This window comes from Bombus terrestris, chromosome 5 (genome assembly GCF_910591885.1).
Source record: "Bombus terrestris chromosome 5, iyBomTerr1.2, whole genome shotgun sequence".
Classification (NCBI taxonomy): Eukaryota; Metazoa; Arthropoda; class Insecta; order Hymenoptera; family Apidae; genus Bombus; species Bombus terrestris.
Window position 1 is genome coordinate 6871906 of NC_063273.1, and position 27486 is coordinate 6899391.

Here is a 27486-nt window from a genome sequence, read left to right on the forward strand (position 1 = left end):
ACAAAATTCCAAGAATTCTTGCGCCCTACTTTTAAGACAGCGCGATGGAAGTAGTTTCGGGAGAGAGAGAAATTTTTGTCGCTCTTAATCCAACTAGCTGGTACTTGTGCCGAGTACTGCGGAGCATCGCTGCCGTATTTCAGTTGCCATTTTCGCGCGGTTCTCGTCTCTTCGTTGGATAAAAAGCCGAGTATTCGCGAGAAGACCACGAGTGCCTCGTAATGAACTCGAAGATTCTGCGAGCGACCGCGATCCCCGAGAGTAAATGGAACTTTTTCGTCCACGGTGTTCACGAACCACGAGTTCTCCAAAATAGCGACCGACCTCGAGAACTCTCGTGCGTGTTTATTTATGATCTGTCAAATGTTGTTCGTCGCGACGATTAATCGACGAATCGATGCTAATTGACGTACGGACGTGCGTTGGCGTCGGTGTTGGCGTCGATGAAACCGCGAGCAGACAACCAGTCCCTTTGTGCGCGGAGTTTAAGCGGTAATGTAATAGCGCGCGCCATCCGGACCAAAGTTAATTGAAAGATGCGCTGCCGGCGATTATCAATTCGCTATCGCGACTAGATCGTCGACCGGCAGACGCTCTCGAGTGTACGCCTGGTATCGAATCCGCTTCCTGTTTTTCACGGGGCAAATAGGGCGTTCTGGTTGCTCTTCCGCGAACGCTGATCGAGTCTCGTCGACCATATCTTCTCGTGGAACAGTCACAATCGAACGTTTAGAATGTGTTGTAATTTTTCCTTATGATCGTTCGAACAGTCGAACAATTGGCAAGACATGCGACGTCTGACGTTGGGTATAATGGACACGGTGTATATGGAAAAGCTTAATACCAGCTTAACCCCTTAACCGACGATTTACTTTCGAGAATTTTGCGCCGAAAACGTAAAAAAGCTCGCGCAGCCTTCGAGCCATTCGCACGACTTGTATAGTACGTACTACGGACTATGCTCGTAATATTTACGTTTGATCCGATCATCTTACTACGGGCTATCCCCGTAGTTGTAGGTTAAGGGGTTAATAATCTCAAGTTGACTCGCGTCCAAAGAAAAAGTCAGCATGTTTTCTTTGCAAACGTATGGAAGAAACGATATTCAGCCTGGACGTTAGCGTAGATAAGTTTGTCAAATTGTTGGGACATCTTACTCGATAAAATTCGATACGTCTGTATTCATAAATGAAAGAGCAACGAGTTAGAATCGTACGTGTCTAGAACTTGATCCTGTCTGCGATCGATTCACGCGGCCTTCGTAACAACGTCGTCGTATAAAAGCCAAACGAATTCCAGTAAGACTTTTGTCTGGATCGTCGTGTGGAAAGGACGAAATCGGTCTAATCCTCTAATTCCCGAGTCATAGAAACAAAAGGAACAAGTGAGCAATCTCGTCGCTCGTTACTCCCTGATGATCCTTGCAACAATGTACATCCAAGTTCCTTTTATTTATCTCCATCCTGGCTGGATATTGTACCTCGACCTCGGCCCAGTTTCATCACGGTGTAACAGCGGCGAAAAAGGAAAACGTTTTCCAGGCTTCGATGTATACATTTCACGGAAACAATGAAACATTTTGTAATATTTCTCTCGTTCGTTTTTCCACGTCGCATAGCTGAACGATTTTTCAAGGTCCGACATGTTTGACAAAAACGCGCTGTCCCATTGTTCCTTTGATTCCTCGTTTCTCCGCTTCCCGGATGAGCACATTCAGCGGTTGCAGGCAATTCATCGTTGTACGTTGGCCGACCAACCAAAAGTTTCACCTTCTTGCGACATTGCGTTCGGCCTTGCCCCGCCCTAATCGACTATCATTCCTACCCTTGAAATTTCCTTCCTGTTTTGCTTTTTCACGTTAACGCGTTAATCGCCACGATGGTTGCCGGTGATCGATCTTACTAAATCCTTTGTTACGATTAAAATAATGAAATTCATTTCATCGAGTAAATAATTTTCAACGATGCGGATCACTTGGATTGATGACATTGTCGGATAAAGTACGGTATAGTATTTTGCAAAAATTAAACATTATGGTCTGGTACATCTCCATCTATCGAGGTAAATAAAATTCACGTGATAGTCAACGTATTAATACGGACAAACGTGATAAGTAAACTGTGGATTTTATAGGAATTTGTCTACAGGAGAGCAGATCTAATTCGTAGGAAATCATAAAGTTTTGCAGCTTCCAACAAATATCACTCCGTTTCATATACATTTTCAAATTGGTTTCAAATTTAACCAATATGATATTAGGTGTTTCATCGAAGTACTCTCGAAATTTCAAAATATTTCATACAACGCACATGACATGTCCGTAACAAGTTCCTGCAAGTGTTGAAATACTTTCGTGAAACGATGTAGGTGGCACGAACAATCCTACTTTAATAGAGATGACGTAAACTGCTACTTATGCTTATCACGAGTGATTCGACCACGTTTGTTCCCAATCACGATTATACTTTCTTCAGCGATCCGTGATTTCTCGTGATCGCCTCTAATTGTCAGAGGCCATAAACGTTCTTTACATTTTATATTAACCGTATCAAAGGAATATTAGGATTTTGAAATCTTCGAGAGACTGATATCTTTATGAGGAACATAAAGAGAGGCAAATTGAATTATTTTCTAATTTTGTTATTGAATAAAATAAATTTATATGCGAACCTTGTCGAATTATTTTACAGCAAAGAAATAAAGAATTACGATCAGCCAGCGATCAGACACAGTCAGCCAATTCACTCAAAATGAAAGAATCACACGGTGACCGCGTCGTGAACGAAGTTACATTACGACCGTGATCGTGATTCTGCGGATCACCGTTGATGATTTTCCACGCCATGTCCTATATCTCACTACAGTTGTAACGCTGTGCAAGTTCAAACGGATCCGAGAAGACGACGGACACGTGGTCGATCAATCGGTTGCAAACCTTTCGCACACCAACGACTTGCCGCCCTGCCACCTTTCATCCGACCGATTATCTCTCGAAAGCTTAATGCGATTTCGAGCCACTGATTCGTCTCTAGCTTTAATAGACAGCTAGCGTGCGCCACAGGAACACTCGTTCGAGTTTCCGCGTCGTCATTGACCGTGGCAACAAAACTAGAGGTACGTGTAGTTCCGCAGTCCGATCTCTACGCGTCCTTGATCTTCTCCACTGAATATCTTTGCCGCTCGTTCGACCGATATTTCCGGGATGGAAGTTGTTCCTCTCGCTTTTCCTCTCGCGTCGTTCCGCGAATCGCGGACGAGACAGATGAAATTCTTCGGTTCCGCGAACACGAAACTGCTTCGTCGCGGTTGCTACTTGATGCCGTGTTTGTTTCGATCTTATCCACTGAATAAATATCACAGGCTGTGGAATGTTTCATAGATGAAACTTCAGCACATGCGAATATCCTTCGAATATCGTCTTGGATTTTTTAACTCCGCTTGTTATTAATCTTGTAATTCAAAGAAGACTCGTGGGAGAAATTTTTACCGACGATAGTCGCTGAAGATTCGCAGCGGTGAACGATGAAACAACGACCCGAAGAGAAAGTCGTGTGTTTTTCGAAGAATATTCATCGGAACAAGGATCGATAGGATATCTAAACTCGTTAAAATTTCTGATAGTTTACATTGCTTATCGCCGAGAACGTCCGCGGAAGCGAGTAAAGGCCCGTGTCTGCTAAGTTGGCGAAACTTTGCCCGTTATTACCGAGGCGATGTTAGCATTTGCCAAACAGATGCCTGGAATCGCAAAGTTCTGGTCGGAGTACGAAGGAAGCAAATCCTTGCTAAATTTCAACGAAAACAAAAACGGGGTGACGTTAAAGCGAGTGGCAGTTCGCGTCCACTCGTCGAAACAATGGTCTCGGTGAATATAGTGTTCGAGTTGTGAAATGGGCGGGAAAAAAAAAGAAGGCAGCTGTACCTGATGTAGAAATGCTCGTCCTCTTCGAACAGCTCGTCGTCGATGACGGAGAGCTTGATGGTTTTCCTGGTCTCGCCCGGATCGAAGGTCAGAGTGCCCTTGGCGCTGATGTAATCGGAACCAGCCTCGGCCGAGCCATCTTCGGTGCAGTAGTCGACGGTGCACGGTTTGGTTAGGTCACCGCCAACTCTGGTCACTCCCACCTCGAAGGTACCGACGTTTTCCATCACGGTGTAGTGGCCAGGTTCGAAGAAGATTCTCATAGCGTTCACGTTCTCGATGTCGATGCTCTCCGCCTCTTGCCTTTGCAGCTCGGCCTTGACCTCGCTCAGGTCGCTCTGCGCCCTTTCGCTGATCTTCTTGCTCAGATTTCCTGCGCCGACCATCTTCCTGGTCGCCTGTACCCTGTAGAACGCTCTGCTCTTCGGCCCCTTTCCGAGCACCTCTTCGTGAGCCATCACCTCCAGTTGTTCCAGCGGCAAAGTGGGATGTTTCCTTCTTAGTTCTCTCAGAGTGTTGATGTAATCCCTTCTGGTCTGCTCGAACTCCTTTGCTTCGGGCGTGTCGGCGTCCGTCATGTTGTGGAAGTTGTCCTGCTGAGGTTTAATCTCGAGCTCCACCCCACCGTCCGAATCACCGGCCTCAGCCTGCACGATCACTCCTCTCTTGTTCATCCGGTAGCCTTTGTGTAGATACTTGTAGATGAGCAGACGTCGATCGGCCACGTAGGCCGTGAGAACCGTGGCTGGGAAGAATGAAAAGGTAAGGATACCTTCCCAAACCTCGAGCACGCCAGGACTGGAAACCGCCAGAATCACGTATAGCCAAACGTAAGCGAAGATGCTCCACGTGGCGGTCACGAAGAACACTCTCAGGTGCTTGATCTTCCTGGTCTCGCCGTTTGGTATCACGAACACGCACAGAGAGATAATGACGAAGAGATTGTAGGCAGCCGAGCCGACGATCGTACCCGGCCCTAATTCTCCAGCCTGGAAGTTTTTCGCCCAGATCTCGATGATCGACAAGAGGATCTCCGGCGCGCTGCTACCCAGCGCCATCAACGTCAAATTCGCCACGGTCTCGTTCCACACCCGCACCACCACGATCTGCGGCTCCTTACCCTGGCGGCGAACCACCAGTTCCTTCTCCTTCGATGTGATTACCTCGATCGCAGCCATGAAACGATCGCTGATTATCGACACGCCGATGAACAGGTACAACAGCAGAAGAAAGTAGACAAATCCGCGGAAGATCACGTCGGAGAGGTAGAGGTTCTCCAGCGGTCCCCATAACGGCACCACTAGACCGGGCTCGCACCGAACCGAATAATTTCCCGACATCTTTCTTCCGACTTTCTCTGATGCTTTTCCTTCTCTCCCGTACGACGGAAGCGCCTCGACCAACCCTGATTTGATTCAAGATCGAATCGCCGACCCCTGACCGCCGTGACACAAACGGCTAGAGCTGTCTCGAGCTTCGCTCCCAGAGGGTGAACAGCTTTCGACAATGACAAACGACTTTGATTCCGATCGTAGAGCGAACCGATCGCCCTCGTGGCGTCTGGTAACGGTGAATAGCCCCTCTGTCTATCCTTGCGATTTCGAGTGGAAGCCAACTGTCGACACTCGTGCAAACCCGCGTCTTCTCGCTAGCGGAGTTCTCACCACCTCATCGAAACGATATTTTCGGAGGTTCTCTTGTTCGCGGCTCTCTTTCCGCCTTTGCGTGCACTTAGGTACCTCCCTCTTTGGATCTCGCACTCTCCTCCACACGCACTTCACCCTCTTTCTCCGTTCTCGTGTTTCTTACTCTTCTCGAACCACGTTCCCGGTGACGGAAATCACGGACGTTTATCTTCCGATTTTCCGTGTATATATGTACATGTACATGTGTGTATGTGTTGTGTGTGTGTGTGTGTGTACACCGCGTGTGTGAGTGTACGCGCGTATACGTGCCGATTATCCGACCGCAAACGAGAACTACCTGTCTAGGAACCGCGCGTGTCACCCTGACGAGCCGTGCGACATCGGTGGGTCGGAGAATCGGCTACCGAGGGAACCTGCCGATACCACCGCGGCAGCGAGCTCCCATCACGAAGAGGATCCTTCGAGCACGGGGCAACAGAACCGTACCGGGCCGTGTTCGAACGAACACTGAAAGAGGAGAGAGAGAAAGCGAGCAAGGAAGAGGAGAGCTGGGTGGGAGTAGAGTCTCTCGAGCTGCCTAGACGTGGCGGACCTCGCTTCCTCCCTCCTGTTCTAGCCATCGCTGCGTGTCACTCTAGCCCTCTCTCCCTCTCTCTCTCTTTCTCTCTTTTTCACCCCTTTCACTCGATTTTTCTTTCTCCAACGCAAACACGACGCACTCCGCTTATCTTTATCGGTCTCGCGTCGCGCTTCCACGATCGCGATATCCCTTTTACTTTTTAGATCCTTGTCTTTCCTCTTTTTCCTTCTCTTCTTCCTCCATTCGCGATATCTCTTTCTCTCGCATACGCTCTGTAGCTGTCTTTCTCTGTAGCAGTCGTTCTCCTTGTCGCAGACGCTTCTCTGTCTCGCTCGTGGCGAAGCATCCCTGCCAGCATACCGGCTAAAGGGAGCGCATGCGTTTCCACCTATTCGACCACCCTCTTCCTCCACCCCAACTGACACCCCTGATCAGTAGGGACGCCTCCCACCCCGACATCTCGCTTCTCTAGGTGGCTTGGTCAACCTAGGCTAGATCTAACTGGATGGAACGCGCTCTTACGTCGCGTAACACTTCCTTCTTCCACGCGATACCAATCTCTTTCTTCCCTTGTCTTTCTCTTTCCTCTCGTCGCGTACTTTCCTCCCTCGTTGCTCCTCGAGTCCGAGGCGGCTGAATCAAACACGCGGCTTTATCATCGGCAGCCCCTTTGTCGTTCGTTTGAATAGCCCGCGTTGCGCTTTGCAACCTAAAATCCGCGAGGTACAAGAAAAGCCAAAAGACGATGCTCTCCAGTTTCTCCCGTCTGTGATCCATTGATCTCTCACAACGTCGTTCTCCGAAACCGATCGATGAATCGAATTCCACTCGTCCGCTCGATCTTACGTGACCCTCGTAGCGGCAAGGAACGCGGATCTAGAAATTCCAATACCTACGGACGCCTATGGATGAGATAGACGAGCCAGTGTCAAGGTTTCCTCGACGAGATCGTCCGAGTTCCATAAGCACAGCTTTTCTCTCTGCGCGCTGCAGCGACCGTAGGATCGTTGTTATCAGACAGCAACTGTTTACGCATTCGTTTGTTTATCTTCGAGCGATACAACATGGGAACTTTGCAGGTATACTCGTATACTGGTTTCAACTTAAATCTAGCAGAACGTTTGATTTCAGTTGTAACAAGAAACGGAGGAATATCAACGGTGGGAAAGTATTTTTCTATTGTAACTTTCAAAGTATAATAAGAATATCGACCTTTTTACGGAATTGTACCAGGTGACTAAATATTTGATAGCAGTGGTTTCATGTGATTTTACGCTTTTAGGTCGGATATTCCTCGTCGATGGTAATTCGCAGCTATCTAGCGATGTTTTTAAAGACAAACTTCGTCCAGCTTCTAGTTTCGTTTTCCTTTGCTATTCGACAATGTACGAGGAAAAAGAATCGCCTCCTTTTAACGGTCCATCGAACGAACGATTCTTAAGTGGAAAAACATTCCTTTCGTTTTTGCTGGCCCTTCTTTCAGCTCGTGAAACCTCGACACGCTCCGCACTCGTCCTAATGTATCTCGCTACAACTGATAAAAGGCACTCGGCAACGATGCTGAAGATCTACGGGTGGCAGGGGAAACGCGTGATAAATACAACGACGAAACATCACAGACGCTTATATCGCCCGATTCTTTCCTCTTTCCTCCCTTCGAGCTTCCCCGAACAACGATGAACCTGTATCGATACAATTGAGATCTTGCTGCGTCCACCAGGGGAACATTCTTCGTCGCTTCTTACGATCGTTCGAATTTACGCAAGACGAAGGTGGAGGCGTCAGAATTTCAGAGTAGCGCGATTTGCCAAGACTTTATTATACCGTTAAGAAGCGATCGATGATTTATCATAATGTTATACATTGGCTAACGAAGATATTTGGACATTTACCATGTACTATATAAATTTCATATATATATTACCTGTTTTATATATTTGAAACATTTTGAAATTTCATTAGCACGATGATGATACACGACTGGGTACATCGTACACAATGACTAGAAGAAGTATTTGTGCATGCTCTTATTTTCCAACGATTTAGAAACCATGCCAGTGCTTCGTACGGAATAGAAAATCTATTAAAACCTATTAATTGCAAGCTGCTATTCAGAGAGCTGTTCAGCAGACTCGGAAGAAACCACCCGACAGATTTACTCACGCACGGTCGATAACACGCGTACACACGCAGAACAGTGGTCGATTCTAGCGATCGTCGGTGAATGTACCGAAATCGACACGTGTTCAATAAAATTCAATTTTTCAAAAATGTAATTAGTTGTACTAAACTATTCGAGACATTTATAAAGGATATATAAAAAAAAGAAAGCTGTTTACGAGGTTTTAAGACGATAGCAAATTTCATATACCTACAGATAAAGGAAACAGAATTCGTTAACGCGAACTGATCGAAGAAATTGCAAATAAGATAAGTCAGCGCGATATTAGCCTTTAATGGATTAAGACGAAAGAAAATCAGCGTACGTTAATAGAACAAGCCCGGACACGGGAATATCCTTGAGAGAATATTTTAGGCGTCTGTGAAAAGACGAACAACGAAGGCGAGGCTACATTGGCAATTTGACGAAAGTAAGACTACCTTTGATAATAAAAGTCGTTGTACAAGATCGAGTGATTTGGTCCAGGAATTTCGAGTAACTTGCGATAAAATATTCGCTCGGCAATCGTTTCCTTGCGAATGAAACTAAACAAAGTTGTTGTACGTTCGTGGAACAAGTCCTCGAATCTCTTGTTGCACCGATCGAGATCCTCGAACATCGTGAAGACCATCCTATCGGTTATCGTTATCGGTTGAAAAAGGATCAATTTCAGCAAAACGAACCGCTCGAACGATCTTAAAGTTCGATAGGAATTTGATGACAAGCTCGTTAGAAGAAGCCTTCGATCGAATCCAAGAGTAACAGGCTACTCTAACTCAAGGACGGTCGCTTAAATACCTCTCAGAAGATAAAAAGACTCGCAATCTCTGGATCATTCTAACAAAGTTGATATTATATCAGCTTATCATAGATATTCTTGATCGCAATCGTTGCATACGCTATCGACGACCTTGCTCGTTCTCGTAAGAACCTCAGGTTGAGAATCAAATTGTCGTTAAGTAGCTCAATCGTTTCAATGTGAAATATCTACGTGAAATCTAGCAGAAACATACAACATACGAGAAAATTGAGGATTTGTATTCTAGTGTTGTACTGTACTTTTATACTTAACTGTAGTAATTATACGATAGTCCGTGACTATCATCGCCATCTAGAAGGATGCAACGAAAACAGTTCAACGCATCTTCACCGAATCGATAAGTTCTAGTGAAAACGATCGAAAATAAACCATTGACCAAGAGCAGAATAAACGACTAATAAACAATTGAGTAAATAGAGAGACACGGACGAGGTACAGAATAGACATAATACATGTAGTATCGAAAAAAGAGGGAGATATACGCTTTGTTACGCTGCGAGGTTTTAATATGGGTCGCGTTTCTGGCCGTTGCTCGCGGTCCTACAATATCGCAGACGGATCATCTTATTTGCCCGACGAGAGGTATACAATGTATCGACGAGCGCATAGTTGCCGCCAAACAGCGACTTCCAGGAACATCGATTTCGATTTGTTGTTTCAAAAGAATGCGACATACGTGATCATAGGCGCGAACGGTGGCGTGATCCGAGCATAGTGGGGGTCGTCTCCCCGAGAAGACCAAGAAATGATTTAAGGTTAAACTAGTCCTTTCTGAAGATTCTAAGTGCATACGTCGAGAGGTCGAGTGTATAAAGCCACTAAGCCGAACGAACACGTTGACATTGTTTATCACTGAATAATCTGTCACTCTTTATCATTATATTCATCGTTATTACACAAACTATACACAAACTATATCACCCTGTTAACAAATTAAAACATCCTTACTTGTTCTTACTCTAGACCCATTTTAGCTACTACGTACGTAACAATATTGATTAAATGCAAAATGATACCTAACAGCTACTATTTCTTGATTTTGGTAAGAATAAAAGGTTATATGAAATGATTGAAAATGTGCGTGATATAGAATGCAAACTCTATTCCCGATTTGGTCTCTGCGTGAAAAAATGTTCATCTTCGAAATCATCCTTTTCCTTTTAATCGCAAGCTTCAACTTTCAACGCAACATGCCACGTTCGCTGTTTGAATCTTACAATCGAAATTTGTTTTAACGTTTTCATTTTTTTTTTTTTTCGATAAAACTGTGGGAAAGACGTATCGTTGGAATTCGAAGAAACGTTTGAAAATTCTATGATATCGGGAAACCTTACAAGCGGATTCTGCGTTTCGCTCGTTCATCTTTTGGACAATTTGTCAAACTGTACGATCTTACGCTTTGCTTCTATGATATTTTCATGCATTTCTCGATTGCTATATGTATGTATACAAATTTTGGTAACTCGAAACAAGTAAGATACATACGTAAACGTGATTGACGTACTGCGAATATTTATTTTATATCAATCATTTACAAAATACAAAGACGTTGTATTTGCAATGAAACAACAATAACGTTAATGTTTGAAACATAGCGGGAATGGTAATAAAAATGAGAAATGTAAAAATGTCGACGAACCTTCTTCCTCTACATTTCTTCTTGTTGCTCGATTCTCGAATTTTAGTCGTGTGAAGAGTAGTCCCTCCGTTGAAAACCACGTAGAAACTCGCATATGAAATCCTAAAATCCAAAGGAGGAGCAACGTTTCAGAGACGCACGTAGGCATTTAGACGAAATAATACAACGAAAAGCGAATGTGTGATCGATACGTGACTTACCTCGAGATCATCTGGTACAGTATACGAGACGTAGATGGGAAGATATGTCGGCATCGAGATCGTTAGTTTTCGTCAGAATCTATTGTGAATTCTTCTGAACTCTCGGTCAATATCGTGTTGCTCTCCACGGTAGGCAGCACAGGTTCTTTCGTATGTACCGTTAACGTATTGAATTTGAAGAACGAGAAAGGATTGTTCTGAAGATGCAATATAAGCTGTATTTCCAAACACTTATCCGTAAACAGATCATCGATGTCCACTATACTGTTATTTTTCAGCAAAAGATTCCATTCAATGGATTTTTTATGGTAAATTAGCATCATGGGAAGTACTTTGATGCGGTTATTCGATAAATCCAACCACTCTAGCGTCTCGATGAACTTCAAATAGTCCAAATTCGTCGCTCCCTCGATGTAATTGTTGGCTAAATCCAAGTATCTTAAGCTATTCAACGAGCCCATATTCGGCACAATTTGCAGCAGATTATGACTCATGCGAAGTTCCTTCAGGTTAGACAGTCCCCGGAAAACGTGTTCCGATACCGATCCTATGTAATTATGGGATAGATCTATCGTTTGCACATGCATTGTATCCTTGAATGCGTCGCTCTCTATGCTGTTGATATTATTGCTGGACACGTTCAGAATATTCAACCACTCGAGCCCTTTCAACGACAGCGAGTGCGAATGCGTGCAATGTGCACCGCACAATTCTGTTATTCCGTTTCCGTTCAGAAACAGAACTCTGATGTTAGCTGGAAGCTTTTGAACCTGGCACGGGCATCCGTTCTTTTCCAACAGGAGGATCTCCATGGTTTCCGGTATATTGTCGAGGAATTTGAACGATTCAATGTAATTTTCCGACAAGTCCAATTTCCTTAGTCTAGGCGTGAATTTGTCAAGGGGAACGTCGAATTGAGAAATACTGTCACCTCTTAACGACAAGATTTCCAGATTCGGTAAATATCCAAATGTATTTTTGATGCTGATGTCGTATTTAAGGTCGTACTTGACTCTCCACTTGTTATTGTTTATAATCAGACACTGCAATGTTGCGTGGTAGCGGAGCCACGACAATTCTTCCAGAGGTATTATGTTGCCGGAGATGCTCAAAACTTCTAGCCCTTCCATCAGGTCGAACGCTTTATCAGAAATGTGCTCGATTTTGTTGTCGTCGAGATACAACTCCCTTATGTCCGAGGTATTAGCGAAAACGTCTCCGATTCTTGTCAGGCCTGTATTGTTGAAGTTCAGAATGGTTCCCGGAATGCAGACTTTCGTGCGAACTTTATAGGACGACATATGTTCGTTCATACCCGCAAATATTGCAAATACTATTTGCGAGCTGAAGAAAACCGGAAGTAAGATCCTCCACTGCATGAACAACATCTGCAAACATTAGTACGAGATAGAGGATTCACTGGCTTTCAAAAGTCAATTAAAAGAGGAGGTTGGCAATCGATTTTCTACTTTTTTTCTGTTATTTGGAAGATGGGCTTACCTTTTAAGAAGCGACAGCCGAGGAAAAAAGAAACGATCTTCTAAACAATCGACTGCTGCAACGAACAACGCTCTATTCTCTACTTCAACGCGTATCACCAACTTAGCACCTTCTGTTCTCAACATTTTAATTCGTTGCTTTATAAAGAAGCGATAATCATGCAACTCAACACTGTAGGGACTGCAGGACTGTAACCGAGCTTCCAGAGGACCCTGTTCTACGCGCAGATCGCCACGTGGTGCTTCCTCTTCTACCTTTATTATTCGTTACGTAGATCGCGGAAGTTTAAACAAATTTTTATAAGAACGGATTAAATAAATGGGACAGAAGTATGTTTTAGAAACGTATTTTCTATCTTGCATATTTATTACATATACAATATTTGTCCGGAAATTAGATCACTTGTTTATCGTAGCTTGTTCAATCCTTGCTTGTTATAAACTATAACGACTAGCATGTGACTAATTTGTTGTTATAAGTAACTATTACTGTAATATTGGCGATCGAAATACATACGTGCAAGTGTTGTGTGATAGGCGGTTACACAAATTTAGAAGACAGTACCGATTTTATTGCAGTGATATGTAAAATAAAAGCTACTGTAAGATATACTAACGAAATTGTATAAAATTTGCCATTTCTATATCCGATTAGATAATTTCTCCCGTACAATGTACTTCTGATACATTTTGTGTATTTACTATATAATTCTCACGTCTTATCCTCTGATCCTCCACTTGATCTTCCATGAAACAGTATGGCCAAGAATTTCGAACCGGCTCGAATCGTTCTGTTTGAAAAAGAAAGGAAAGATAAAGAAATGGAAAATTTTCTACTGACGAGACCACCGGAGAACAGCGTCTAAAAGATGCAAAAGATAAACTGCTACTTTTCGGAAGTCGATTAGAAAGTTGCAGGGCGATGAGTGCTGTTCGTTCGTTACTTTTTCGAACACGTTGCCGCGATCGTGCATACGTCGTCTCGCAAACACTCCTTCCTTGCTCGGGTTACAAAGATATCTAATGCCATAAGACATCTGAGTAACGACGGTGTATCGTTTTGGAATGCATCGTTGCAGATTTTATATTGCAATACTGTAACGACTGTAATCTAATGATAACTTTAACTGCTCTTCAGTGAGTAGTGAAACGAAATACTGATGAGAATATATTTCTAGCGAATGAGTTAAGAGGCTGCTGTGATAATCGAAATCCAAACGCTCTTTCGTAATGATGTTCAGCTAAATTAGAAGTTAGATAATCAACGAAAATCCGAACGGCTTGGAGAAATGGCGAATTTGAAGAAACATGTATATTGCGTTGGTGAATGAAATGTTAGCGGATTTGAAAATAAGGAACAGTTTCACCTATCTTCAACACGCTAAACCAATTTATCGAATGTTTCTTGATAAACAAATCGTAAAATAGCATGGTAAAAGAAAAAAAAAGAAAAACTTCAATCTGTAATAAGCAAACTGGTCGCAAGTTGTAGAGCTTTTCATCGAACGTATCCTCCTTTAATTTTGAAAATCTGTTTTCAAAAAAAAAAAAAAAAAAAGAAAAAAAAAACCGGAAATCTCTCGTACTTCGATCAAAATCGTTCTCAAACGTTATCAAAATGTTTTCAGACGTTATTTGTGATATTCATTATCGCTTGTTGGAAGTTTATCGTCATTTTCACCGATAATTCGATCGACAGAGTTCGTAGCAACGGATCTTATAAATATTACGACGAAATATTGAACCAGGAAAATTATCTTTCGGGATAAGAATATTATATACATACGATAATTTTGCATAACCCCTTAACGTGTAATGTTCTCGCAAACATATGATAAGAAGAGAGAAATAAACTGATCAGGTTTGAATTCTCCGAATTTATTGCAGCACTAAATAAGTGATTTTACTCTGGATATAATAATTACAACTGTTATTATATTATACTACATGGTACCAATTACAATACTGTTAAATTATAGAATAGCAACATTTCTAAAGCACGTATATAGTACAATTATTTGGCACACGTGATAATGTATCTAGATCTATATACGTGATATTATTATTTTTTATATACAATTCTTTCAAATAACTTATGTGAAAGATGGACATGTATTCTATGTTTATAAAATTATTGTACTGCAAATTTAGATATTTTAGCCTGTTCATGCCTTTGTGCCATTTCGGAGACAATGATTTTAATTTATTATGAGATATGTCTAAATATTCTAACATTTTCAGATTCCAAAACTCCATTGCGTCGATGTTCTCTATCTCATTTCCGCGTAGATTCAACGTTTTTAAAGAACTTGATCTAACGATACCCGTAATATTGCTAATGTAATTATAATTTAACGACAATGTTTTCAAATTATTTGAACGATCTATAGGAGGAATCGTTATTAATTGATTGTTATCTAAATTTAAATTTTCTAATAAAACTATGTATTGGAACGCGCTTGTCGTTATGGTACCAATTCGATTATGAGATAAATCTAACGATTCTAAGGATCGAATATTTAACTCAGGCATATTGTAGATTGAACAGTTAGATAACGATAAAATCCTTAATCTTTGGCGAATTGGATTTATCCAAAATTCCTCAAGAGGATTGTCATTCAGATACAATATCTCGATGTTCCCAAAATTATCCATAACGAATTTACTAATTGAATTTCGTTCTAAGTATAGACTTCTCAAATTCGGTAAATAAGATATGGCAGTTTCGTTGACAAATTGGATATAATGACTGTCAGATAAATAAATATTTTTTAACTTTGGAAACATTTTTATCCACAAAAGACGAAATTCGTGGGTTATTCCTCTCCAAGATAATGTATCAACGTTAGGACAATTTATTTTTGCCTCGCTTAAAGTTGTTACATCGTTCGTTTCTGGTGTTACTTGAAAATCTATAATTAATGTTTTCAAGTTGTCGTGTTTTATCTCAAGTTTATCGAAAGAAATGTAGTTATAAGCGAGATTTAGACACTTCAAAAGAGGAACTTCCTCGAATGCATCTATTGGTATTTTTTGGATGTTATTGTTATGTAACGATATTGATTGTATCGTTTGGCTCTTTACCAAATCTTTAGGGATCTTTTCTAACCCCAGCCCGTGCAAATTAATGCTCTCTTCCTCAGAGCATACGACGAAATGTTCCTTGTTACTTATCGCGTTGTTATACGTGATCCACATAGGATCCGCATTCTGTTCCCAACTTATTTTCGGTATGGATTTTGCAATGCTTACAATCGTACTCAACAATATAATCGTTTTCTGGAAAAAAAAAAAAAAATAGAAAACATTTATGATAACGATAAACAGGAATATTTTGCGCTGATACTTTACATTACATATCGAAACGTGTCGATGTGAACAGAGACAAATGAAAACAGGTAACTTTGATGTATGATTATTTGTCTTAAGAAATAACATGTAAAACGACAAAGAATGACTGAATGCGTACCATAATGCGAACTTCGTTCTGTTTCTTCTGGCTGCAAACAAGAAATTACTGCAAATTTGTAGCTGTCTCCTCCTCTTATATGGATTGACAGTTGCGTCAGCTTATTCGAAATAATCGGAAATAATAAATACATCGTCTATAAAAAGCATCGTTATCGTTTTAAACGTTTCCTGTTTGGGATTTCCCTGTCATCTTTTATGAATATGATCATTGTATATCCAGAACAAGGTATACTTTCAAGTTGTAACAAAGTACACGTTATTCCTTGCATCCCCAACTAATTCGGCCGATTTTATATATTCCAGGAATAACTTTCGCAAAATATGTATTTGTCGTTCGTCTTTTAACCGATTAAATGAGAATTGTCAAAGCAATCGATACATCTACGTAGCGTCAAAGATTTGAGTAATTGCAACGTTGAAATTCGAACAGATATCGAATACAAATAACAGTAATAGATGAAATTCGAAGAGATATCGAAAGATAATTTCTCTCCTTTCCTAGACATACTGCAAAATTCTAATTAAAAGCTGAAACAGTATGATATGATATTTTGCACGAATTTTGCATGCCAGGAGAAGAAAGAAGAGGCAAGAATAAAGAGCAATATACAATGAGTCTTTTTATTAAGCAATTACAATATGTTTATTTATACAGTAAAACCTGAAGCATTTAATAATCACAATTTCTTAGATTACAAATCATTCAATACATGGTCCTGTAGTAGATGTCCATACCTCAACATTACACTCTATCTATCAGTACCAGTGGTCTAGATCTTTACTCATCTCATTACGTATATTTGACTTACACTGAGATGTTACATTAACGTTTAGATAAATCGTCATATTTACTGGAAACAGTCGAGATAAACTGCCATTAATGTACGTAAGAGGGTTGCGTTCAAAGTGTAGGTGTTGCACGGGCAAATCAGAAGAGTAAATCACTGATTCCAACAAAGCGAATTTATTCCCCGCCAAATTTAGATATCGCAACATTTTCATAGATTCACACCAACCTATTGGTAAATAACTTAATTGGTTGTCATTTAAATATAGCTCTTCTAACAGCACTTGATTCTGAAAGGCATCCGCCTGGATGCTCTCGATTTTATTCTCGCCTATAAATAGCTTTCTTAAGCTGTGCAGATAGAAAAAGGTGTTAATCGCTAAATAACGTATATTGTTACGATTTATCGAGAGTTGAGTTATGTTTAGAGGCGCTGTTATGGGAACATTATCCAACGAATTATTATCTAGTACAAGAATGTCTAAAGATTTCACTGATCTAAGCATATCGAAATTGAAGGTTGATAAAAGATTGCCAGAAAGGTTCAAATACCGAAGGTTGGACATTGCTTCAATTGCTTTACTGTTAATGTACGAGATCCTATTGTACGCTAGCGACAGTTTCTCCAACTTTTCCAGACCTGTCAGATCAATACCCATAGATGACTCAAGACTCTGAATTGCGTTACGATCCAACGTTAACGACAACAGATTTTCCATTCGTGTAAATGAAAATTGATACATTTTGTTGTCACTCAGATCAAGGTGCGTTAATGCGGAGAACATATTTATCGACAAAGACCGTCTGGAATTTATTCTATTCTCTGATAGGTCCAAATATTTCAGTTTTGGAAATGGATTATCCAATGACGATGTTAACTCTTCTATCCTAGTACGTCTTAAATTCAAATATTCAAGTTCGGGATACACGCCGTCTATTCTTGTTATATAACCTGAGTTGACAGTTTGATTACTGAGATCTAGTATTTTCACGTTTAAAAGATTACCAAAAGTAAATAAATTATGCGTAGAAATCTCATTATTACTGAGGTCAAGGAATTCCAGATTTGGCACGTTTTTGAAAACTCCATCCTCGAATCTAGAGTCGTAGCCTTTTATGGCGATACATTTTAGAGTAGGAGAAACAATAGTGTTTTCATTCAAGTTTGTAGAACTACTTAAGTATAATGTTAAAATTTCGTTTTTGCAGGTCTCATTCACGATCGTTTCGTAGTCGATAGGAATAATATTTCCAACTACAATCAACGGCGAGAAAATTAACACTATCGAGAGGACGATCGGCAGCTTCATCATGGAGGATTCCTGAAAGTAGAACATGTATGTTTGATCATTTCTCTCGTGTACAGGAACAATGTATTGAAATCTTTTTCTTGTTAAAAATGAATAAAGGATATTAAGAGAGTAGGGATACGCTATTCGTGGCAAATAATGTCGAAGTAAAATTGAAAGTAGGTAACCTAATCCCAATCGTATACGTAGGTTTTTTTCAGAAGGATTTCGCTAAAATATAAAATTGTAATAAATGATAATTATCGCATTATATTAAATTAAATTATCACATCATCAAATAATAGTATCATTTATATTTATGTACCGTCCAGGACACCTTGTAATTTCTTTCTTCTTTTCGTCGACCAAACTAACTTTACGTATTACTAACAAAAAATAAAATTATACTGCTTATATATTGCTCTACTATCTTTTCTGTTATATCTGCATCGATGACCTCACTCTTTGATATCATATCGGGTGAAGAATAAAATGAAGGAAGCTACAAGTTCTAATTTAACGTTATTTGCTACACTGAAATAAATAATATTTGCCGTCTGAATAAGATAAATGACAATAACTAAATTATTTCCCGTTTCTACAATAATTTAATTAACAAATTAGTTACTAAGTTTAGAAGTTTACTACGTGATTTTCACATTAATACACACACACACGTATGCAAAAACTTCACTCTAGTTAGTGATCTCTACGGAGTTATTTATTTATGATTTAAACAGAAAACGATGATTATTTAACGTAATCTCAATGCAGTAATGTCATATAACTAAGACAACTAAATTGATAATTCACAACTCAACTCACAACTTACAATTAGCAACTCACAACAATTCGACAACTTGCAACTTACAACTTAAAACTTACAACTTACAACGACTCGACAACTCATAAATAACGATTAACTCGCAACTCATTCGCTAATCACTCGCTACTCACTCACTACTCCAACTACAACTCTCCCGCCACTCTAGCCGTAACTGACTAACGGATGCTTTTTATACCACGACTTTGGTATTCCTAACGTACATATGTGTTCCACAGATGTGGATGACCCATGGTCAAGAACAACTTTTTTAATTAGCTAGTATCGTAAAGGGGCACGGGTATATGGCCCATCGGGATTTCCTAACTTTCCCGACTCGTCAACACTTCTATTGTTTTTTGCCTGTAGTTCATCAGGTTTTTCCCGACATTACATATACATATATCTACATTTACACATGTCACTTGACTCATCATACGCGTATCTAAATTCCAAAAATACCTATACGGTGTACAGTATAATGAATATAAAGAAAGAAGCAATCACGTAGAATATAGCTGCAGTTTATCTAATTGTGGAATAAATGTATATGCATAGATACATTGTATAATCTATAGATTTGTGTAGAAGAGAATGGTCTTTTCCTGCTATATACATCACTATACGATAATATGAAAATCATGTTAGGCTGTTTAATCGGCAACGTTTACACACGTATGTATCTTTCTAAAGATTCCTTGAATTTCTTTACCTTTCTCTTCCTCCGTCCCCATCACGTTTAGGAACGTTTTGTGAATTTCAAGGTAAACGAGAAACTGATAATGAAACGGGTTTTCCCGGTCTGAGTTATTACCAAAAGATCCATTCTCTACGCGTTTAGTAATAACATATTTTGTAACGTGTTATTCGCTATATGTATATTACAAGGTAAAAAATTTAGAACCTTTGAGTATCATGATCCTTGCTCGCTGTCATGACGCTATCGTTCTGCATGCTTTCTCAGACATAATCATATATTCTGTGGCCGTGTCATACAACTGCAAATCCAGTGTTTCCGAGAGTAAAAAGCGTTCATTCAGAGCAATTTTGAGAAAATATAAATCCTTATTAATACAAAAGCCAGAATTATCAATTGTCCGTATCTTTATATTGCATGAACAAGATTACATTTATGATACGGAAATATCGAATATCACAATGCACGTAAAACTCAACAACTCGAATATGCAGCAGGTATTTCCATGGAGAAAATATCTTTCGAAATATATCAAACATACAATTTCCTTCTTGTACAAAACATTCAGTCTTCTCTCGCATTCTCATCAGGTACTTTCTGTAAGTCTAATGTTTCTTCCTCGACAGCTCCTTTACGATCACTCTGTGTCTGTGTCCGTAGTGAATTTTCATAGTTATGTTTTATATGCATCCAAAGTCTCTGCGAAAGAGATAATATACATGAAAGTAATGTATAAAATGGAGTTAATCACGTAGTTGGGGAACTGAAATACAACGTGAAGAAAAGACAAATTATAGGAAATAAACTAACGGATCATTAATTACATATAACCTTATTGATCGAAAAACATAAATCCTATAGTATGTTATGTTATATAGAATATGATTATCTCCGAATTCTTTTTACGTGTAAATGATAGTTTCCAATAATTTAAGCAATATTTTACAGTTAATGTTAGAGAGAAAATTAACAGCGTACTCCTTCGTTTATCCATTCAAAAATACTTTCACAAGCGTGGTCATAAGCTCTTTCAAAAAATGCCGAAGCGATAACGATACCAAGAACGAAGCTAGATGTCCGCCTAAAAATGTAACGGTAAAGAAAACGAGAAATCATTTCTAATATCCTTCTTATAAAGCACTTTCGATGTAGTTATCTTTGTAACTTTAATCTAAAAAATAGGGAAAAAATGAAATCTATCTTTAAACAATTTAGATATCAGTTAATTGATCGATAGTTGTCAATCTTCGCATTTATGATAGCCGGAAAATCGAAAGTTTTCCACCAATTTGTAAATGATTGTTGAAGAAAGATAAGCAACTTTTGAAGTCGATTCAATATATAGATAATACACGTTTAATAATTATGTAACAAAGTATTATTTACATTATTTGATGTAGATGTAACTTGATTTGATGTAACTTAATTTACATAGTACGACAATTGTGTAAAATAATTTTTTATTGTCTCATTATTATTATTAATATGTAAAAAGATTATTACATTTAGTTGCTAAAAAAAAAGTACAAGTAAAATTTTAAACTATTATTCCTACTAACTTTTAATAATATTAAAGTCTTTTTCAAAAACAATTGGGCCTTGCAACACTTTTCGAGATAATCTAACGCGCCCATTCACCGGATCTCGTCCAAAATATTTCACTTTTATTTCATCTCCGACATTCAATCCTAGTACGTCAGGATGATGAATTTTACGTTGATCTAACTGCGAATTAGGTAATAACGTTGGTACCATAGAGGAATACAATGTAACCATGACCCCAGTCTCACGAATTTCAGTTATTGTTGCAGTATAGATGTCACCAAATGTCAATATTGGTTCCACGTCTTTTTGTATAATTGCATCTATCATTTCTTTGGCTTCATTCATTGCATTTTGATTAGGTGCAAATATAGAAAACGTTGTATCGCCTTGCAATTGTATCTATAAAAAAGAAAAAAAATAATAGATTAATTTTTGTCAAAAATGAATCTTTAAAGTTTCTATTTCCTCTTTAAATTTACAGTAACTCCAGTTTCATATAAAATTTTTTTTATGTTCGAGCCTCCGATTCCAAGAAATTTTCCCCTTTGATGAATGGGTACTTCTATGGTATCAAGTATAGGTTTATTTTCTTTCTTGTTACTTGCTGGAGTAGATAATACTGAATTCATGATATTAATAATTTGACTTCTAGCCGCATTTGAGTTTTCGATAGCTTTCATTATCACTTTTAAAGGGACTCCCGCTATTTTTATATCAGCTTGTAAAGCTGTAAACCCTTTTTTTGTACCCGCAATTTTAAAATCCATGTCTCCAAGATGATCTTCGATACCCTGGTCGTATAAGAAATAAAAAATTAAATAATTTCATTTTTAACTACATTCAAATGTTAATCAATATGAAATTACTGATATATCAGTTAAAATTTTGTAATCGTTATCCTTTAACTCAGTAGCATGAGGATTACATATTAATCCCATAGCTACACCAGCAACATGAGATGATATTGGCACACCTGCATCCATTAATGCTAGACTACCACCACAAATAGAAGCCATAGAAGACGAGCCTTTAAGTGAAACACGAAAATATTTAAGTTACAAGTTATCTATTCCACAAGTAATAATTTCTTTCTTATTTAAGCAACTCACCATTAGATTCTAATACTTCGCTTATTAGTCTTATAGCAAATGGATAATCTTTTGGTATAACCGCTCGCAATCCTCTCTCTGCTAATGCTCCATGACCAATTTCTCTACGATTATATCCAGCAACTTTACCTATTTCGTTTACAGCATACGGTGGAAATTCGTAATGCAGAAAAAAATTTTTCTCTTTTATACCACTGCAAAAAATAATATTTATTCATATTGAATATATATTTTTAAAATATTAATATATGTAATATAACACACCTAGATAGCATTGAGATATTATCCAATTTAAGAGAACTTTCTATACTGTCAAGAGTTATTGTGCATAAAACTTGAGTTTGTCCTCGTTGAAAGAAGGCTGAGCCATGAAGAGGCTGAAATAAATCAACCTGGCATTTTATATCTCTCAAGTCATCTGTTCCACGACCGTCACATCTAAAATTATTTACACACATTCAATAATTTTTAGTAACTTATAATCGTAATTAGATTTCTTTTTTATAAACAAAAACTACCTTATATCTGTTTCAAATATTAAAGATCTAAAATTTTTCTTAGAAATTTTATTAAAAGCTTCTGCAGCATTTTTAATAAAATCTGTACTACGATCTGTTATACTTTTTAACATCCTATCTCTAAGATCAAAAATAGCAGTGTCTCGCGAAATTTTGTCGTGAGAATGACAACTAAAAATTTTACGTATTTCATGCTCTGCAAAATTTTTTACAAACTCTTCCACATCATTGTTTAATCCACTGTCTTTGTTAATTTGTAATTTAGGTTTGCCAACACGATTTTGTAATTTTTGTATAGATTGTATAATTATTTGACATTCTTTAGCACCTATTTTTATTGCTTTTCGAAGTTCTGGCTCTAAAATATCATCTGCCGATCCTTCTATCATGACAATTAAATTTTTGGACATAGATGACAGTACAAGATTTAATTTACTTGTCTGAAGATCACGTTTCGTAGGATTAATTATATATTTATCGTCAATTAAACCAACTCTTACGGCCGCTACAGGTCCCATCCATGGAATATCCGAAATACTTAAAGCTGCAGAGGCAGCATTAATGCATAATATATCTGGATTATTAATTCCATCAATAGCTAATAAATTACATACTATTTGTGTTTCATAGCAGTATTCTGGCTGAAACAAAGGACGTACAGATCTATCTATTAATCTGCTAACAAGGATCTCATGATCTGTGAAACCTATTTCTCTACGAAGAAAATTTGTTGGTATACGTCCAATTGCAGAAGCTTTTTGTCTGTAGTTCACAGTTAATGGAATTACAGAATCATTGCATGGTTCATTTTTCCTAACCACAGTAGTCATGACTGATGTATCGCCAAGTTTAGCAGTAACACTTCCAGATGTAAATCGTGCATATTTCCCACTTGATAGTGTAATTTCTGATCTGAAGGAATATTTGGAAGAAATAATAATAAATATGGAATGAAGCACGTAACAATATATTTTATTTAAATAACTATATATTTTCGCTATTATATTACTGTATTATTTATACATAACGTTTAGGTTAAGAAACACGTGATATATTTACCCATTAGATAACTTTATATCTATGTTTTCTACAGCATTGCTCGATATAAATTTAACTTGAAATGTATTTTCATTCTTGTTATGACTTTTCAAACGTAAAAAACTTAAATTTCTAATGTTTAATAACTTACTATGCCTAAACAGTGCCATTCTTACATTGAATTTGCTTTCATTGGTTCCAAAATTTCAATCTAATCATAACCGCCAACATTTAATAAGAAAAGATTCTATCATAGCAACTTTTTTATTAACTGCAATATATGATTATACTTTATCTTATTAATAAATACTGATATTTCCTTTCTAATAAAATCTGTCAAATCTCACTACATTTTCGTAATTGATAATTAATGATATGTACTATCAGATTACTATATTTTTTTTATCGAAATAGTTACAAAAAATTATGGTACTTATAGTATCCATTAAAATTAGAATTAAAATTTAACGGTTATAAAAACGAGAAAGGAGAAGAAATATTACAAATTGATCTTTGATTAAACTGAAAGCTATAGTTACAAGTTACGATATAATATGTAGTTGTTGCGACAAATTCTGCGACATATTGATTGAAATTTTTGTATATTTAATACATGTGAATTCTGTGATGATTAACGAAATTGTTATTTCAATTTAATTGTGAAAACGAAAATATGGAAAATAGTATTTTTCGTATACTAAAACTTCGTTGTAGAAATACTCTGATCATTAAAAGAACGTTTTTTGAACCATTTAGATCACAATATCCGGTAATATATGATAAACCTATTGATAAACACAAAAAATTGACCTTTTCACAGAAATTACGAAAAGTGTCTGATTTATTTAAGAGTAACTGTAAATTGTTTATTCAAGAAATATGGGATAACTACAGTATATATCCATGTAACTTTGCAGTAAATGAAATTAATAATATATGGAAGTTTGATGGAACTCAAAAATCCTTGGATCAATGGATTGTAAATTCTGATAAGGATTATCATCATGGTTATTCAGCTGCTAAGTAACTATACAATATTTTTTATGCTGTTACATCTTGGAAAGATTTAAACTAATTCACAAAATGTCTATTATTTTTAGATTAGAACTATCGTCTTATGGCACTGGAATATTCCATGGTATATTAGATACCCGTATACCCAAAGACGGTCGAACTACAAATGCTGGCTACTGCAATATCACTTCAGCTCCAAGATATAGATCTTTTGGTCAACAGTACTACTATGATTGGCAACATCATAATGAAGTTGTTTTACGAGTTAGAGGAGATGGTAGATGTTACATGTTAAATATTTTACAAAAAGGAAATATGGACATAACGCAATATGATTGTTATCATTACGTAATGTATACAAGAGGCGGCCCCTATTGGCAAATAATCAGAGTCCCTTTTTCAAAATTTGTATTTAGTTCAAAAGGACAAATTAATGAAAATCAATGTGCTATGTGTCAGAATTACATTACAAATTTTGGAATTACAATTGCTGATAAAAAGCCAGGGCCTTTCAGATTAGAAATTGATTATATTGGAGTTTGTTTCAATACAAATAATTTCGAAGAATTTGCATATGAAACATATAAGGTAAAAGACATAGCGGCCAATTTGTAATCTGTTTTTATAGAGGAATTACAAAATAAAAACAAAGTTTTTATTAATTTGAGTTGTATACATACATAGTAGATATTTAAATAACGTCTATTATACAAAGTAAATAATAAATTTAGAAACAATAAACGATGTTATTATGATCATTAATACATGTATTTAATTAGATGATTTTGTTGAAGTCTTTTTCCTTACGAATTTGTATGTATTTTTTGATATCAAATAACTTACACCTCCTGCTAATGTTGTTACTGCCGTTACATAACAAAAAATTTCTAAAGCTGGATGATTTACGAAATGAAATATGGGTGCAGCTAGTGTTCCAGCAACAAACGACAACTGAATAGCAGTATTAATTTTACTTATATATGTTGGAGCTAATTGTACTGTTGCATATGTAGGATCAAAATATCTGGCCAAAGTTTTCTGAAACATATTTTGTAAATAAGCATAATCATTTAAATATTTTTCTGTTCATAATGTTGTAATCTATACATACCGGAGGAGGTAAAGATTGGTATCTTATGTAAGAAACGGCTGAAATCAAGGCAACATCTCTTGCAATGACAAGACACGTTAAAGGAATAGGAACCAATCCTACCCAGGCCAAAGATAGGAACAGAGTACCTACTAGTAACTTATCTGCAGCAGGATCTAAAAAAGTGCCAAGCTTAGAAGCTTGTGATGTCCATGTACGTGCAATCCATCCATCAGCTAAATCACTAAACCCAGCAATTATTAATAGCCACAATGCTATCTATAATATATGAACAAATAATATATATAATGAATATAATGAATAAATATGCATTTAATATTATAACATTTTACCTGGTAATCTTGTGACAAAATTAAGTAACTTAAATATGGCGATGTTACAATTCGTCCCATACAAAGAATATTTGGTACAGTCCAAATGTTTTCTTTGTCAATAATTACTTCTACTTTCCGTTTAGTTTGTTTAATATCTTGCAGTATCTGTAACCTTAATGCTTTTCTCCTATTGATATCTTCCTTTTTGACAATGTAATTTTTATGATTATTAATTCCATTAGAATATACTCTTGCATGATACACCAAATATTGCCTCAAACACCTTTCTAACCAGTACCTACTTGAAATTGTAGATTGTTTGAAGCGTAGTATTGTAAATTGGTTCATAATTGATTATTCCTGTTTTTAAAACGATACAATGGTAAAGGCAATGATAGTAAATTATCATTAGTAAAAATATTATTTTCTACAAAATTTAAAATTATTTAAAAACGAGTTATTAAGGAAGAAAGTAATATCTTCTGATTATAGTATTTATTAAGTTAACTAGTAATTATTAAATTAATAATATATTTATTATGAACTGTTATGTAATAAACGTGATACAGCTTAATAATTACAAAAACTTTATAGTAAAAAAATGTATTATATGGTTTTATGAAAAAGAGATTTCATTCTTGAGGTTATGTTGTTCCACCACATATAAGGCTTACCTGTGTCAAGTTAAATATCTTTCGCCTTTGAATATAACGGAAAAGAAAAAACTATCGTTTTTGTAAAAATAAAAAGAAATTAGTTACATTTACATTAATATTATTATTTTTATTCTTAATTCTTCCATTTCAAAGATAAGTTGAGCTAGTTACAACCGATTGAATAATATTCATATCAGTTAAAATTAAGTTAGTAAATCGTAAACACTATAAAATCGTAGTAGGTTTTACGAGGGGGGAGTTTCGTGCTAATACTATTTCAACTAATGAAATGAAATGCATTTAAAATTGTACACAATAACAAGGAAAATAGTTCCTATTTTTTAAACAGATGAATTTATGATATGTTTATAAAACATTGATTATCAATAACGAGAACCATAATCGTTTTTCAATATTCACGCTTAAATTCTTATATTAAAATAATAACAGTAGACAGTACCTTATGCTATGAGAAGTACGCACGTACTTGGTATTTCTTTACTTTACATTATTCTGTACATTATGTAATATTCAATATTTTTTATGATTTTTTAAATTAATTTTTCTATTCGTAAGTGATCTAGTTCGTTTATTCATAATCAATAATGTCAGTTCTTTAATTAACTTATTTCTCAAATGGTGTATGC

At 37.3% G+C, this 27486-nt stretch overlaps 7 protein-coding genes across 15 annotated transcripts in view; 1 reads left to right on the plus strand and 6 right to left on the minus strand.

Moving 5' to 3' along the window:
- LOC100650276 (sodium/calcium exchanger 3) overlaps positions 1-7087 on the minus strand; it is a 116333-nt gene extending 109246 nt beyond the window's left edge. Inside the window, exon 1 of one of the 3 annotated variants that reach the window (XM_048405881.1) lies at positions 3923-6549. In XM_048405881.1, coding sequence (XP_048261838.1) covers positions 3923-5262 — 1340 coding nt within the window. In that variant the 5' untranslated portion in view covers positions 5263-6549. Of the gene's footprint in view, positions 1-3922 lie in introns of all 3 variants that reach the window. The other 2 variants (XM_048405882.1, XM_048405883.1) reach the window with 2 other exon arrangements.
- Positions 7088-10624: 3537 nt separating this feature from the next.
- On the minus strand, positions 10625-19877 carry LOC100650035 (insulin-like growth factor-binding protein complex acid labile subunit). 7 transcript variants are annotated; one of them, XM_048405891.1, is made up of 5 exons: positions 15937-16062; positions 15552-15746; positions 12469-12722; positions 10969-12356; positions 10625-10870 (listed from the first exon to the last, which is right to left on the minus strand). In XM_048405891.1, exon 4 carries the CDS (start codon positions 12354-12356, stop codon positions 11031-11033), a length of 1326 nt encoding a protein of 441 aa, XP_048261848.1. In that variant the 5' UTR covers positions 12469-12722; positions 15552-15746; positions 15937-16062; the 3' UTR covers positions 10625-10870; positions 10969-11030. The 7 variants fall into 7 exon arrangements, with proteins under 7 accessions (XP_048261848.1, XP_048261847.1, XP_048261841.1 ...); XM_048405890.1 differs by lacking the exons at positions 10625-10870; positions 10969-12356; positions 12469-12722 and adding an exon at positions 19742-19877 and having other exon boundaries at positions 14325-15746; positions 15937-18047; XM_048405884.1 differs by lacking the exons at positions 10625-10870; positions 10969-12356; positions 12469-12722 and adding an exon at positions 18907-19717 and having other exon boundaries at positions 14325-15746; positions 15937-18047.
- LOC125385141 (leucine-rich repeat-containing G-protein coupled receptor 4-like) lies at positions 14460-16681 on the minus strand. Its single transcript, XM_048406013.1, has 2 exons — positions 16649-16681; positions 14460-15746 (listed from the first exon to the last, which is right to left on the minus strand). The coding sequence occupies exons 1-2, from the start codon at positions 16679-16681 to the stop codon at positions 14460-14462; spliced, it is 1320 nt and encodes a 439-aa protein (XP_048261970.1).
- Positions 19878-19923: 46 nt separating the features above from the next.
- On the minus strand, positions 19924-21087 carry LOC110119285 (cytochrome b-c1 complex subunit 9). The gene is made up of 2 exons (XM_020863013.2): positions 20513-21087; positions 19924-20233 (listed from the first exon to the last, which is right to left on the minus strand). Exons 1-2 carry the CDS (start codon positions 20648-20650, stop codon positions 20099-20101), a joined length of 273 nt encoding a protein of 90 aa, XP_020718672.1. The 5' UTR covers positions 20651-21087; the 3' UTR covers positions 19924-20098.
- Positions 19924-24054, minus strand: LOC100649056 (polyribonucleotide nucleotidyltransferase 1, mitochondrial). The gene is made up of 8 exons (XM_012308604.3): positions 23766-24054; positions 22707-23618; positions 22453-22626; positions 22189-22382; positions 21946-22106; positions 21559-21870; positions 21094-21478; positions 19924-20233 (listed from the first exon to the last, which is right to left on the minus strand). The coding sequence occupies exons 1-8, from the start codon at positions 23912-23914 to the stop codon at positions 20208-20210; spliced, it is 2313 nt and encodes a 770-aa protein (XP_012163994.3). The 5' UTR covers positions 23915-24054; the 3' UTR covers positions 19924-20207.
- A 92-nt stretch (positions 24055-24146) lies between these two features.
- On the plus strand, positions 24147-25538 carry LOC100649497 (complex I intermediate-associated protein 30, mitochondrial). Its single transcript, XM_012308605.3, has 2 exons — positions 24147-24767; positions 24845-25538. The coding sequence occupies exons 1-2, from the start codon at positions 24418-24420 to the stop codon at positions 25371-25373; spliced, it is 879 nt and encodes a 292-aa protein (XP_012163995.1). The 5' UTR covers positions 24147-24417; the 3' UTR covers positions 25374-25538.
- Positions 25168-27273, minus strand: LOC100649374 (probable cardiolipin synthase (CMP-forming)). The gene is given in 5 exon segments (XM_003395498.4): positions 25168-25530; positions 25533-25796; positions 25870-26127; positions 26202-26543; positions 26858-27273. Coding segments are annotated over 4 exon segments (897 nt in total). The 5' UTR covers positions 26532-26543; positions 26858-27273; the 3' UTR covers positions 25168-25485.
- Positions 27274-27486: the final 213 nt, after the last annotated feature.